Source organism: Panulirus ornatus, chromosome 9 (assembly GCF_036320965.1).
Source record: "Panulirus ornatus isolate Po-2019 chromosome 9, ASM3632096v1, whole genome shotgun sequence".
In the NCBI taxonomy this organism is placed as follows: Eukaryota; Metazoa; Arthropoda; class Malacostraca; order Decapoda; family Palinuridae; genus Panulirus; species Panulirus ornatus.
The window spans coordinates 2,935,673-2,952,423 of NC_092232.1; the positions used below are offsets into that span (position 1 = coordinate 2,935,673).

Genomic DNA, 16,751 nt, shown 5'->3' on the forward strand with positions numbered 1-16,751 from the left:
ATTCATGGTGAAGTGCCTGAGGATTGGCGGAATGCTTGCACAGTGCCATTGTACAAAGGCAAAGGGGACAGGGGTGAGTGCTCAAATTACAGAAGTATAAGTTTGTTGAGGATTCCGGGGAAATTATATGGGAGGGTACTGACTGAGAGGGTGAAGGCATGTACAGAGCATCAGATTGGGGAAGAGCAGTGTGGTTTAAGAAGTGGTGGAGGATGTGTGGATCAGGTGTTTGCTTTGAAGAATGTATGTGAGAAATACTTAGAAAAGCAGATGGATTTGTACTTAGCATTTATGGATCTGAAGAAGGCATATGATAGAGTTGAGAGAGATGCTCTGTGGAAGGTATTAAGAATATATGGTGTGGGAGGCAAGTTGTTAGAAGCAGTGAAAAGTTTTTATCGAGGATGTAAGGCATGTGTACGTGTAGGAGGAGAGGAAAGTGATTGGTTCTCAATGAAAGTAGGTTTGCGGCAGGGGTGTGTGATGTCTCCATGGTTGTTTAATTTGTTTATGGATGGGGTTGTTAGGGAGGTGAATGCAAGGGTTTTGGAAAGAGGGGCAAATATGCAGTCTGTTGTGGATGAGAGAGCTTGGGAAGTGAGTCAGTTGTTGTTCGCTGATGATACAGCACTGGTGGCTGATTCATGTGAGAAACTGCAGAAGCAGGTGACTGAGTTTGGTAAGGTGTGTGGAAGAGGAAAGTTGAGAGTAAATGTGCATGGGAGCGGGGTTATTGGGTACGGTGGGGTTGAGGGTCAAGTCAACTGGGAGGTAAGTTTGAATGGAAATAAGCTGGAGGAAGTGAAGTGTTTTAGATATCTGGGAATGGATTTGACAGCGGATGGAGCCATGGAAGCGGAAGTGAATCATAGGGTGGGGAAGGTAGCGAAAATTCTGGGAGCCTTGAAGAATGTATGGAAGTCGAGAACATTATCTCGAAAAGCAAAAATGGGTATTTTTGAAGGAATAGTGGTTCCAACAATGTTGTATGGTTCCGAGGCGTGGGCTATGGATAGAGTTGTGCGGAGGAGGGTGGATGTGCTGGAAATGAGATGTTTGAGGACAATATGTGGTGTGAGGTGGCTTGATCGAGTAGGGCAAGAGAGATGTGTGGTAATAAAAAGAGTGCCGTTGAGAGAGCAGAAGAGGGTGTTTTGAAATGGTTTGGTCACATGGAGAGAATGGGTGAGGAGAGATTGGCCACGAGGATATGTGTGTCAGAGGTGGAGGGAGCAAGGAGAAGTGGTGGACCAAATTGGAGGTGGGAAGATGGAGTGATAGATATACATATATATATATATATATATATATATATATATATATATATATATATATATATATTTTTTTTTTTTTTTTTTTTTTTTTTTTATACTTTGTCGCTGTCTCCCGCGTTTGCGAGGTAGCGCAAGGAAACAGACGAAAGAAATGGCCCAACCCCCCCCCCCATACACATGTACATACACACGTCCACACACGCAAATATACATACCTACACAGCTTTCCATGGTTTACCCCAGACGCTTCACATGCCTTGATTCAATCCACTGACAGCACGTCAAACCCTGTATACCACATCGCTCCAATTCACTCTATTCCTTGCCCTCCTTTCACCCTCCTGCATGTTCAGGCCCCGATCACACAAAATCTTTTTCACTCCATCTTTCCACCTCCAATTTGGTCTCCCTCTTCTCCTCGTTCCCTCCACCTCCGACACATATATCCTCTTGGTCAATCTTTCCTCACTCATTCTCTCCATGTGCCCAAACCATTTCAAAACACCCTCTTCTGCTCTCTCAACCACGCTCTTTTTATTTCCACACATCTCTCTTACCCTTACGTTACTTACTCGATCAAACCACCTCACACCACACATTGTCCTCAAACATCTCATTTCCAGCACATCCATCCTCCTGCGCACAACTCTATCCATAGCCCACGCCTCGCAACCATACAACATTGTTGGAACCACTATTCCTTCAAACATACCCATTTTTGCTTTCCGAGATAATGTTCTCGACTTCCACACATTTTTCAAGGCTCCCAAAATTTTCGCCCCCTCCCCCACCCTATGATCCACTTCCGCTTCCATGGTTCCATCCGCTGACAGATTGACTCCCTTTGCGTCCTTTGTTTTCACCTTTTTCCATTCTGTACTTAGTCTCTCCTGGTACTTCCTCACACGTCTCCTTCCCAAGCTCACTTACTCTCATTACTCTCTTCACCCAAACATTCTCTCTTCTTTTCTGAAATCCTCTACAAATCTTCACCTTCGCCTCCACAAGACATCCCTCCAGTTGTACCTCTCAGCACATTAACATCCAAAAGTCTCTTTCGCGCGTCTATCAATTAACATGTAATCCAATAACGCTCTCTGGCCATCTCTCCTACTTACATACGTATACTTATGTATATCTCTCTTTTTAAACCAGGTATTCCTAATCACCAGTCCTTTTTCAGCACATAAATCTACAAGCTCTTCACTATTTCCATTTACAACACTGAACACCCCATGTACACCAATTATTCCCTCAACTGCCACATTACTCACCTTTTCATTCAAATTACCCATCAGTATAACCCGGTCTCGTGCATCAAAACTACTAACACGCTCGCTCAGCTGCTCCCAAAACACTTGCCTCTCATGGTCTTTCTTCTCATGCCCAGGTGCATATGCACCAATAATCACCCATCTTTCTCCATCCACTTTCAGTTTTACCTATATTAATCTAGAGTTTATTTTCTTACACTCTATCACATACTCCGAGAAGGGGAAAAAAGGAAAACAGTGGTACTTGAGCGACAAATCTTGAGCCACATGATGTCAGAATTAGGAATTTCAAGTTGCACAAAGTGTGTTAAGCGTGGTGGCATTGAAGTAAACAGATTCGTTTCGTCCGACGCGGATTCACGAGTGAAGGTTACAGCTGGAGGAGTGAAGGGATTAATGTAGACATCTTTGAACGGTTGAGTCTACAAAAGAGTACGGTGTTAAGACAGACACCAGCCAGACGTTGATCAACTAAAAAGCGTTAGTAGAAAGACCACGAATCTTGATGAATGAAAAAGTTATTCCTGTTAAAGGGGCAAAGGTCGTATGAGGGGCCGGGGGCCGGTACTTCTACTGTCTAAGCCTTCCCGCTTGTTGGCAGCAGAGACAGACGGGCCTCCGGAGATCTCATATAAGCGCCCTAGAATGCTTTATAGTCCACGAAGTTACTATGACAGGTTTGGCCGCTACGTAAGACCAACGTCCCTTGAATCCGTCAATCCATTTTCAAGGAGGGCTTCGAAATAGTCTTATAAGTCCTCGAAGCTTATACAGTAGGGCCTAAGAAGCATTGAAATCTAAGCACTAAGAGTCTTCACTTGAGGAAAATCTATTTATGTGAAACATATGTCCCTCGCATTTACAGCATTTGGAGTCAAAATAAACAGAAAACATTTCCTTTACACGAATTCTTATGGCCCCAAACAACTGAAGAGTTCCACACAAAGGCCTGAAGTACACTTCAAGGGAACAGTGAAATGTATAGTCCCTCCTCTTCTGAGTTACTTCATTGTCTGTCCAGAGCAAAATAGCTGGACTCGTACTTTCGAGCGATCTTCTAGACTCATGACGCTGGAGATTACCATGGCAAGTTTGACTCATAGTTTCGGCGTCCCATGATAAATGAGCTCCCAAAGCGTAATTGGTTAGCGTCCACCTCGAAAATAAAGCAGTATAAGTGGTTGATCAGTTGGCAGGTTGCTTGGCTTGAGGCCTATCAACTACTAGTTACTACTTCGAGAGAAATATCTTTAATGTGGTTTTTGAATCACTGTAATTACGTAATTGTTGTTTGACTTCCCAAGTAGATGAACAAATCCCTTTCATAAACTCTTTTCGAGAAACTTGTTCCCTTAATTGAATGAAAGACCTGATATCTAGTGTGCTGCAGACAATGCAAACTTTTCATTTTGCGTGAAAGGAATAACTCAAACACAGTGGATACAGAAATTTTTGCACATTAAATACAACGAAGCAATCAATCCTATCTTGTCAAACTTAATGATATATTACTGTGTATGACACTGTCATTATCATTACGGGACATACATAAGCTCTGTCATTACCAAATGTAATTCACGTTTAACACAATTCATTGCTCAAGTTTGTTTGCTCATCTGGCGGAGTGGTTAATGTCGGTGTTTATTCAGTTATGTCTACGTTGTTAATCGAATGACAAATTCTATAAAGGGGTTTACGAGTTTATTGCAAGACTTAGCGTGTTTTTGTTACAGTAACTTGTGCATATTGTATAGACAATCACAACGTGCTCCTGTCTGTTCCCCTCCGAAGTAGACTACACTTTGATCAGTATATATGAACAAACCATGATGACATGGCTAAAGCCTTCCTCTAACTTTGCATCTTGGAATTCCTCGCCCTCGTAACAGGACATAACTAATAGGTGATCAGGAAATCACAAAAAACCTTCCTTCCAGCGGCCTTCGTGCAGTCATGAACCAATTCTTCGCCTCCTTCTCTTTTCGGAGTTTAATCAAAAGCCTCCCGTCTCATCAAACCCCCTAGCTCTACCTCTCTATAACCATCTCTTTCTGCCCTTCGCGATGTTGCTTCCTTATCTCTGTTTTACAAGTATTATTTTAGCCACGTCTCTCGTGAGCTTCTGTATGGCTGCTCTTTCCCATAGTTTCTGTGTAAGAGACCAGTCATTTAAGAACTGTCCGCTATGGTATCTTTTTTTCTTTAATCAGCACAGCTTGGAATTCTCTTTCTTCCTTCCTTCGTCTTTCCCTCTTTCCATAATCGTTCCACTGTTAAGAGTCAGGTTCAAACATCTCAGGAGCCCTGTTCAATTCCTACATTTCTTTATTCTTTCTTTTCACTTGAGCTGCCTGTGGTCATGGCACGTGAAGAAACTGATGCAATTGAAAACCAATACTCAATACTATTTCTCATATTGACCAGCATGGCATGGGAAAAACATACCCTGATCACTACTATCTCAGATGCACGAAAATTTGGACCGAAAGAGAATAAGGGCATTAATTAGACTATTAAAGATGATAAAGTTAAAGGAAGATGGGAAGATGAAACGAGTATAAGTTTACACAACCTTGCTACACTAGGCATAGATTGTAGGTATATCTGAACACTGTGAAAGCTTCACGTATTTGCATCACTCCTTGTAGCTGGGAACAGAGTTAATTTTGGCGTAAACGATTACTAGAAAGTGTTCCAAGGATGTTCCAGAATAGTATCATTTGAAGTTAGATGAACGCTTAATGGCAATATCGCCTCTTTCCCGAGGAATTCCATCGAATTAGCTTACAACATTCAGACAAGTTGGTTTTTTCAAAAGTAGCCTGTGTGATCAATAACATAACATGAAGACAACGCAGCACAGGAATGAAAATTGCCAACAAAACGATTTGGTCTGATTTATACAACAGTCACCCATTATGATTCATACAACAGTCATCCATGATGATTTGCCTGCTCACGCCTCTGTTATGTTATGACGGTAGGTAAAGATATACTGGAACTTACTTTTGAAGCATAACGGTAAAATGTGCTTCACTCTCTCCTTCCTTGAACCAGTTGATGGTGAGGCAATAGGTAGAATTAGCAGCCGTGCTGAAGGAGGGACTCCTGAATTGTCCTACGTAATAACCTTCCCATTCTAAGCTCTGCAGGTCCAGCCACACCAAGTGCTCAGTACCTGGGAAAGAAAATTGGTTAAGGATTTGTTACAGCTAATACCATACAAACTCTCACTAGATATATAACCATATGCTGTGAGTATCTATATGGTCTTAGAATGATTGTGGACACCTAGATAAGGTGTTCAAGATTTTCCCATTGCTGATCATGATTAGACGGGTTGGTACAGGCGATGCTTTCAGCCGTGCTGCACCTTTTCTGTGGGAACTGATCTTGCAGAAGTGCACACTCCCATCCCAAGGTTCTCGCGGGCTGGCAGATGGCTGCTGGACCGATCATCCCCCCTAACCCAAGCTTTAATGACCCTTGCAGTCGATAAGCTTAAGACTCAAGCAGGCAGCCAAATAACTGTCATATCGAAAATTAACGACAAGGAATTGAGGGACATCATGTGTGCCATACTTATTCATTTGTGCGCTGGTTCCAGATAACAGAATAGGTACAGATCAAAATGAACCGAGGAGAACGTATGATAAAAATTCTGACTAGTTCCATGTGACTGTAGATGATGTACTTGACTTTGGTTTATTCGTGAAATTCCTTTAATTACTTATTGACCAGGTTACTCAGTAGACGGGATATAATAATCTCAACTTAGAAATGTTAAACGCTCTCCCAGTAACTATGACCTGGCACATTTTAGATGACAGCTTTTTCACTTCCTCCAAAATTTGTAAATACTTTCCTTTAACTCTTCTTTTTCCCCTTTTTAATCCTCTTTACGTGTCAACTGAGGTCCGGCCTTGAAGTGGACTTTTGTTCGTGAGTGGAACTTTCAACGGAAAAGCAGAAAGTTACGACCGCCTCGGATGAAAAAAAAATGAAATTGAGGGTCCGACAAGTGATTCTAGCGCTGACTCGCAAAGGAAGAAAGTTTATAAAAAGACAGAAAGACTGAAATAAGACAATTGCATATCCTGACTACTCGAAGAAAAGGAGATATCATAAATGTCAATCTTTGAGCGTTCGGTCTCCAGGCAGAAACAGCGAGAAGCAGCATCCAGGCGCGTACCAGGAATAAGTCATGGAGGCAGAGACACATGAAGAGAGTCTCAGGAAGCAGTAGTCATGACCGCCCAATATGGTAGCGTACAAAAGGAGATGTGTGAAGGTATACATAGAGCCGTCCTAGGTATGATGAGCAGTAATCCATGCCAGGAGAATCAAAATGTTGTACATGAGATACAGCAGTTCATAAGAGAGAGAACTGACACGACTATATAACATTACCAGCTACTGGGAAGCAAACTATGTGATGGTGATCAGATGGAGCCTCCAGGATAGCGAGGAGGATACGGTCATACCCAACATGCTTGTGTTATCATACCACCAGCGTTACCACTAACTGGTGAGGTCACCATACCACCAGTGTTATCATACCACCAGCGTCACCACTAACTGGTGAGGTCACCATACCACCAGTGTTATCATACCACCAGCGTCACCACTAACTGGTGAGGTCACCATACCAACAGTGTTATCATACCACCAGCGTTACCACTAACTGGTGAGGTCACCATACCAACAGTGTTATCATACCACCAGTATACCAGTAACTTCCGTTCAGCATACCAGCAGTGTTATCATACCAGCAATTATCATACGACCGATGTTAACTAATATTGTTGTGGTTACCATACCAACAGTATCATTCTCCCACCAGTATCATATATTGTTGTTGTGCTCAGTATACCAAGTGTTTTGATACCAGATATATCACACTTTCTGTTGTGGTCACTACCCCAACGGTGTTAACACTTTCTGTTGTGGTCACTATACCAACGGTGTTAACACTTTCTGTTGTGGTCACTACCCCAACGGTGTTAACACTTTCTGTTGTGGTCACTATACCAACGGTGTTAACACTTTCTGTTGTGGTCACTATACCACGGTGTTAACACTTCCTGTTGTGGTCACTATACCAACGGTGTTAACACTTTCTGTTGTGGTCACTATACCAGTGGTGATTAACATAACAGTGGTGGTTAACATACCAGCGATGGTTAATGCACCAGTGGTGATTGATATCCTAGTGGTGGTTAACATTCCAACGGTGATTAACATATTGATAATTAACATTGCATTGGTGGTTAACATACCAGTGGTAGTTAACATACCAGCGATGGTTAATACCCCAGTCGTTAATGATATACCAGTGATGATTAACATACCAGTGGTTGTTAACATACCAGCGATGATTAATACACCAGTGGTGATTAACATACCAGTGGTGGTTAACTTTCCAGTGGTGGTTAATATAACGGCGATGGTTAGCTTACCAGCAATGGTACGCTAACCATTGGCAGTTGACTTACTATCGATGGTTAACATACCAGTTAACAGTGATGGTTAACACAATAGAAGTAGTTTACTTATCAGCGGTTTCAACATGTCAGCGATATCACCATACAAAGGGTATTAACATGCCAACAGTATTAACATGATAAAGGCGTTAACATACCAGTAGCAGTAAACATACTATTAGTGTTGATCGGTGGTTAACATAAGAACATTATTAACATATCATTGGTATGTTAGCAACATACCGCGCATTTGAACACTTACTGTTGTAGGTCCAATGGATACCGTTGGCAGCCACATCCTGCCAGCCACACACTCCCTCCGTGAAATCGCACGACACAGTCTGGAACGGAAGATTGACAACCGTGACTGATGAACCAAGTCTGTCAGCTAGGCACCCACCTGACTGAACTGATCTGAAGGACGTGTCTGACGGGTCACTGACGACACGTTCAGAACAGTCATGAATACTGACTAAATCTCATGTATCAGAAGTTACTCAAAATATCATGTGCATTATGATTATCGTTGTGGGTAAACTATGGCGCTAGGTACGTGTTCTTGTTAAAATATGTGTTAGATACGGTATGCTGCTGGGTACGAGTGCTTGCTATGATATGTGTGCTAGGTGCAATATGTTGCGACCTACGTGTTCTTCCTATGATACACGTGCAAGGTACGTGTCCGTGATCTTCCTTGTACATCAATTATTTTTGCAAGGAAATAATGCAAATGATTGAGAGATGTATAAAAGAAAGAGGCAGGAGGTCAAGAGAAAGGTGCAAAAGGTGAAAAAGAAGGCAAATGAGAGTTGGGATGTGAGAACGTCATTAAATTTTAGGGAGAATATAAAGACGTTTTTGGAAGGAGGTAAATAAAGTGCGTAAGACAAGGGAACAAATGGGAACATCAGTGAAGGGGGCTAATGGGGAGGTGATAACAAGTAGTGGTGATGTGAGAAGGAGACGGAGTGAGTATTTTGGAGGTTTGTTGAATGTGTTTGATGATAGAGTGGCAGATATAGGGTGTTTTGGTCGAGATGGTGTGCAAAGTGAGAGGGTTAGGGAGAATGATTTGGTAAACAGAGAAGAGGTAGTAAAAGCTTTGAAGAAGAAGAAAGCCGGCAAGGCAGCAGGTTTGGATGGTATTGCAGTGGAATTTATTAAAAACTGGGTGACTGTGTTGTTGACTGGTTGGTAAGGTTATTTAAAGTATGTATGACTTATGATGAGATGCCTGAGGATTGGCGGAATGCTTGCATAGTGCCATTGTACAAAGACAAAGGGGATAAAAGTGAGTGCTCAAATTACAGAGGTATAAGTTTGTTGAGTATTCCTGGGAAATCATATGGGAGGGTATTGACTGAGAGGGTGAAGGCATGTACAGAGCATCAGATTGGGGAAGAGCAACATGGTTTCAGAAGTGGTAGAGAATGAGTGGATTATGTGTTTGCTTTGAAGAATGTATGTGAGAAATACTCAGAAAGGCAAATGAATTTGTATGTAGCATTTATGGATCTGTAGAAGGCATATGATAGAGTTGATAGAGATGCTCTGTGGAAGGTATTAAGAATATATGGTGTGGGAAGCAAGTTGTTAGAAGCAGTGGAAAACTTTTATCGAGGATGTAAGGCATGTGTACGTGTAGGAAGAGAGGAAAGTGATTGGTTATCAGTGAATGTTGGTTTGCGGCAGGGGTGCGTAATGTCTCCATGGTTGTTTAATTTGTTTATGGATGGGGTTGTTAGGGAGGTGAATACAAGAGTTTTGGAAAGAGGGGTAAGTATGCAGTCTGTTTTTGTGGATGCGAGAGCTTGGGAAGTGAGTCATTTGTTGTTCGCTGATGATACAGCGCTGGTGGCTGATTCCGTTGAGAAACTGCAGAAGCTGGTGACCGAGTTTGGTAAAGTGTGTGAAAGAAGAAAGACGAGAGTGAATGTGAATAAGAGCAAGCTTATTAGGTACAGTAGGGTTGAGGGTCAAGTCAATTGAGAGGTAAGTATGAATGGAGAAAAACTGAAGGAAGTGAAGTGTTTTAGATACCTGGGAGTGGATTTGGCAGCGGATGGAACCATGGAAGCAGAAGTGAATCATAGGGTGGAGGAGGAGGCGAAAATCCTGGGAGCCTTGAAGATTGTGTGGAAGTCGAGAACATTATCTCGGAAAGCAAAAAGGGCTATGTTTGAAGGAATAGTGGTTCCACCAATGTTGTATGGTTGCGAGGTGTGGGCTGTAGATAGAGTTGTGCGCAGGAGGATGGATGTGCTGGAAATGAGATGTTTAAGGACAATATGTGGTGTGAGGTGGTTTGATCGAGTAAGTAATGTAAGGGTAAGAGAGATGTGTGGAAATAAAAAAAGCGTGGTTGAGCGAGCAGAAGAGAGTGTTTTGAAATGGTTTGGGCACATGGAGAGAATGAGTGAGGAAAGATTGACCAAGAGGATATATGTGTCGGAGGTGGAGGGAACGAGGAGAAGCGGGAGACCAAATTGGATTTGGAAAGATGGAGTGAAAAAGATTTTGAGTGATCGGGGCCTGAACATGCAGGAGGGTGAAAGGCGGGCAAGGAATAGAGTGAATTGTGTCGATGTGGTATACCGGAGTCGACGTGCTGCCAATGGATTGAATCAGGGCATGTGAAGCGTCTGGGGTAAACCATGGAAAGTTCCTTGGGGCCTGGATGTGGAAAGGGAACTGTGGTTTCGGGCATTATTACATGACAGCTAGAGACTGAGTGTGAACGAATGGGGCTTTTGTTGTCTTTTCCTAAAGCTACCTCGCACACATGAGGGGGAGGGGGATGTTATTCCATGTGTGGCGAGGTGGCGATGGGAATAAATAAAGACAGACAGTATGAATTATGTACATGTGTATATATGTATATGTCTGTGTGTGTATATATATGTGTACATTGAGATGTATAGGTATGTATATTTGCGTGTGTGGACGTGTATGTATATATATGCGTAAGGGGGTGGGTTGGGCCATTTCTCTCGTCTGTTTCCTTGCGCTACCTCGCAAACGCGGGAGACAGCGACAAAGCAATATATATATACATATATATATATATATATATATATATATATATATATATATATATATATATATATATATATATATATATATATATATATTTATATATATATATATATATTCTTTTTATATATATATATATATATATATATATATATATATATATATATATATATATATATATATATATATATATATATATATATAAAACGCTGTCTCCCGCGTTTGCGAGGTAGCGCAAGGAAACACGAAAGAAATGGCCCAACCCACCCCCATACACATGTATATACATACACGTCCACACACGCAAATATACATACCTACGCAGCTTTCCATGGTTTACCCCAGACGCTTCACATGCCCTGATTCAATCCACTGACAGCATGTCAACCCCGGTATACCACATCGATCCAATTCACTCTATTCCATGCCCTCCTTTCACCCTCCTGCATGTTCAGGCCTCGATCACACAAAATCTTTTTCACTCCATCTTTCCACCTCCAATTTGGTCTCCCACTTCTCCTCGTTCCCTCCACCTCCGACACATATATCCTCTTGGTCAATCTTTCCTCACTCATTCTCTCCATGTGCCCAAACCATTTCAAAACACTCTCTTCTGCTCTCTCAACCACGCTCTTTTTATTTCCACACATCTCTCTTACCCTTACGTTACTTACTCGATCAAACTACCTCACACCATACATTGTCCTCAAACATCTCATTTCCAGCACATCCACCCTCCTGCGGACAACTCTATCCATAGCCCACGCCTCGCAACCATACAACATTGTTGGAACCACTATTCCTTCAAACATACCCATTTTTGCTTTCCGAGATAATGTTCTCGACTTCCATACATTCTTCAAGGCTCCCAGGATTTTCGCCCCCTCCCCCACCCTATGATCCACTTCCGCTTCCATGGTTCCATCCGCTGCCAGATCCACTCCCAGATATCTAAAACACTTTACTTCCTCTAGTTTTTCTCCATTCAAACTTACCTCCCAATTGACTTGACCCTCAACCCTACTGTACCTAATAACCTTGCTCAATTCACATTTACTCTTAACTTTCTTCTTTCACACACTTTACCAAACTCAGTCACCAGCTTCTGCAGTTTCTCACATGAATCAGCCACCAGCGATGTATCATCAGCGAACAACAACTGACTCACTTCCCAAGCTCTTTCATCCACAACAGACTTCATACTTGCTCCTCTTTCCAAAACTCTTGCATTCACCTCCCTAACAACCACATCCATAAACAAATTAAACAACCATAGAGACATCACACACCCCTGCCGCAAACCTACATTCACTGAGAACCAATCACTTTCCTCTCTTCCTACACGTACACATCCGTTACATCCTCGATAAAATATATATATATATATATATATATATATATATATATATATATATATATATATATATATATATATATATATCTTTTCTTTTTATTTTTCTTTTTTTTCTTTTGCTTTGTCGCTGTCTCCCGCGCCTGCGAGGTAGCGCAAGGAAACAGACGAAAGAAATGGCCCAACCCACCCTCATACACATGCACACACACACACGTCCACACACTTAAACATATACACCCACACATCCCACCGTACACACATATATACTCACAGAGACACACACATATACACACATGCACACAATTCACACTGTCTACCCCTACTCACTCCCATCGCCAACCTGCCACACACGGAATAACATCCCCCTCCCCCCTCATGTGTGCGAGGCAGCGCCAGGAAAAGACAACAAATGCCCCATTCGCTCACACTCAGTCTCCAGCTGTCATGCAATAATGCCCGAAACCACAGCTCCCTTTCCACATCCAGGCCCCACAGAACTTTCCATGGTTTACCCCAGGCGCTTCACATGCCCTGATTCAATCCATTGACAGCACGTCGACCCAAGTATACCACATCGATCCAATTCACTCTATTCCTTGCCCGCCTTTCACTCTCCTGCATGTTCAGGCCCCGATCGCTCAAAATCGTTTTTCACTCCATCTTTCCGCCTCCAGTTAGGTCTCCCACTTCTCCTCGTTCCCTCCACCTCCGACACATATATCCTCTTGTTCAATCTTTCCTCACTCATTCTCTCCATGTGCCCAAACCATTTCAAAACACTCTCTTCTGCTTTCTCAACCACGCTCTTTTTATTTCCTACACATCTCTCTTACCCTTACGTTACTTACTCGATCAAACTACCTCACACCATACATTGTCCTCAAACATCTCATTTCCAGCACATCCACCCTCCTGCGCACAACTCTATCCATAGCCCACGCCTCGCAACCATACAACATTGTTGGAACCACTATTCCTTCAAACATACCCATTTTTGCTTTCCGAGATAATGTTCTCGACTTCCATACATTCTTCAAGGCTCCCAGGATTTTCGCCCCCTCCCCCACCCTATGATCCACTTCCGCTTCCATGGTTCCATCCGCTGCCAGATCCACTCCCAGATATCTAAAACACTTTACTTCCTCTAGTTTTTCTCCATTCAAACTTACCTCCCAATTGACTTGACCCTCAACCCTACTGTACCTAATAACCTTGCTCAATTCACATTTACTCTTAACTTTCTTCTTTCACACACTTTACCAAACTCAGTCACCAGCTTCTGCAGTTTCTCACATGAATCAGCCACCAGCGATGTATCATCAGCGAACAACAACTGACTCACTTCCCAAGCTCTTTCATCCACAACAGACTTCATACTTGCTCCTCTTTCCAAAACTCTTGCATTCACCTCCCTAACAACCACATCCATAAACAAATTAAACAACCATAGAGACATCACACACCCCTGCCGCAAACCTACATTCACTGAGAACCAATCACTTTCCTCTCTTCCTACACGTACACATCCGTTACATCCTCGATAAAATATATATATATATATATATATATATATATATATATATATATATATATATATATATATATATATATATATATATCTTTTCTTTTTCTTTTTCTTTTTTTTCTTTTGCTTTGTCGCTGTCTCCCGCGCCTGCGAGGTAGCGCAAGGAAACAGACGAAAGAAATGGCCCAACCCACCCTCATACACATGCACACACACACACGTCCACACACTTAAACATATACACCCACACATCCCACCGTACACACATATATACTCACAGAGACACACACATATACACACATGCACACAATTCACACTGTCTACCCCTACTCACTCCCATCGCCAACCTGCCACACACGGAATAACATCCCCCTCCCCCCTCATGTGTGCGAGGCAGCGCCAGGAAAAGACAACAAATGCCCCATTCGCTCACACTCAGTCTCCAGCTGTCATGCAATAATGCCCGAAACCACAGCTCCCTTTCCACATCCAGGCCCCACAGAACTTTCCATGGTTTACCCCAGGCGCTTCACATGCCCTGATTCAATCCATTGACAGCACGTCGACCCAAGTATACCACATCGATCCAATTCACTCTATTCCTTGCCCGACTTTCACTCTCCTGCATGTTCAGGCCCCGATCGCTCAAAATGTTTTTCACTCCATCTTTCCGCCTCCAGTTAGGTCTCCCACTTCTCCTCGTTCCCTCCACCTCCGACACATATATCCTCTTGTTCAATCTTTCCTCACTCATTCTCTCCATGTGCCCAAACCTTTTCAAAACACCCTCTTCTGCTTTCTCAACCACGCTCTTTTTATTTCTACACATCTCTCTTACCCTTACATTACTTACTCGATCAAACAACCTCACACCACATATTGTCCTCAAACCTCTCATTTCCAGCACATCCACTCTCCTGCGCACAGCTCTTTTCATAGCCCACGCCTCGCAACCATACAACATTGTTGGAACCAATATCCCTTCAAACATACCCATTTTTGCTTTCGGAGATAATGTTCTCGACTTTCATACATTCTTCAAGGCTCCCAGGATTTTCGCCCCCTCCCCCACCCTACGATTTACTTCCGCTTCCATGGTTCCATCCGCTGCCAGATCCACTCCCAGATATCTAAAACACTTTACTTCCTCCAGTTTCTCCATTCAAACTTGCCTCCCAATTGACTTGACCCTCAACCCTACTGTACCTATAACCATGCTCTTATTCACATTTACTCTTAACTTTCGTCTTTCACACACTTTACCAAACTCAGTCACCAGCTTCTGCAGTTTCTCACATGAATCAGCCACCAGCGATGTATCATCAGCGAACAACAACTGACTCACTTCCCAAGCTCTCTCATCCCCAACAGACTTCATACTTGCCCCTCTTTCCAAAACTCTTGCATTCACCTCCCTAACAACCCCATCCATAAACAAATTAAACAACCATAGAGACATCACACACCCCTGCCGCAAATCTACATTCACTGAGAACCAATCACTTTCCTCTCTTCCTACACGTACACATGCCTTACATCCTCGATAAATACTTTTCACTGCTTCTAACAACTTGCCTCCCACACCATATATTCTTAATACCTTCCACAGAGCATCTCTATCAACTCTATCATATGCCTTCTCCAGATCCATAAATGCTACATACAAATCCATATATATATATATATATATATATATATATATATATATATATATATATATATATATATATATATATATATATATATATATATATATATATATATATATATATATGTACAGGTAAAACCTACCATTCCGTTTCGTCACTCTCCCCTCCTGTCACCTAAGATTTCTCTGCCAGAGTTGCTGTTTGGAACCACAATTATGTAATACAAGACTAGATATACCCCTTTATCTGATGTGGTGGTTGTAGGAGTCGGTGAGGAGGTAGTGCCCGGAGGAGGCAGCCGAGGGCAGTCGTTAGAGTACTTGACGAAGCTGAAGTCGTCAACTGCTAAGACAGAGAAAGGCCACGCTTTCATCCCTCCAATGAGAATCTGTCAAGGCAGGTCAAGAATCATAGTTTACTGTTCAGGGTCAGGCCAGGTTATGAACGGGCAACAAAGACACAAGACATGCTTATTGAGACTTGTTTTTATTCCATCCCGTGAATTTTAATAATAAAGATCTGCTGGTTGACGACTAAAACCTGTTAAGAGAATAAAAATTTTTGGGTAATTTTCAAGTGCAAATAAAAGAGAATAATATTTGATGTTTAATTATATACACCCAGGATCTCTCCTAGGGGACTCCTGGAACATTAAGGTAACTGTACAATCATGAGCAGGGAAATAATGAAGCACCTTTGGAGTGCACGTCAACTCAAGGAATTTATACTCCTTTTCATTCCTCAAAAGTGATACAACCTCGTCGAAGAAGGCCCTTCATTCTAGGCGGAACTACATGCAGCCAGCAGAGTCTGGTAATACCTTATATATATATATATATATATATATATATATATATATATATATATATATATATATATATATATATATATATATATATATATATATATATATATATATATATATATATATATATATATATATATATATATGTATATATATATATATATATATATATATATATATATATATTTTTTTTTTTTTTTTTTTGCTTTGTCGCTGTCTCCCGCGTTTGCGAGGTAGCGCAAGGAAACAGACGAAAGAAATGGCCCAACCCACCCCCATACACATGTATATACATACGTCCACACACGCAAATATACATACCTACACAGCTTTCCATGGTTTACCCCAGACGCT

At 41.9% G+C, this 16,751-nt stretch overlaps 1 protein-coding gene across 1 annotated transcript in view; it reads right to left on the reverse strand.

Annotated features, from left to right (window-relative positions):
• The window catches only part of LOC139750161 (MAM and LDL-receptor class A domain-containing protein 1-like), a 212,290-nt gene that overhangs the window by 140,552 nt on the left and 54,987 nt on the right, over nucleotides 1-16,751 (reverse strand). The window contains exons 19-21 of the mRNA XM_071664505.1: nucleotides 15,831-15,980; nucleotides 8,294-8,372; nucleotides 5,555-5,726 (exon numbers count right to left, since the gene is read on the reverse strand). Coding sequence (XP_071520606.1) covers nucleotides 5,555-5,726; nucleotides 8,294-8,372; nucleotides 15,831-15,980 — 401 coding nt within the window. The remainder of the gene's footprint in view (nucleotides 1-5,554; nucleotides 5,727-8,293; nucleotides 8,373-15,830; nucleotides 15,981-16,751) is intronic.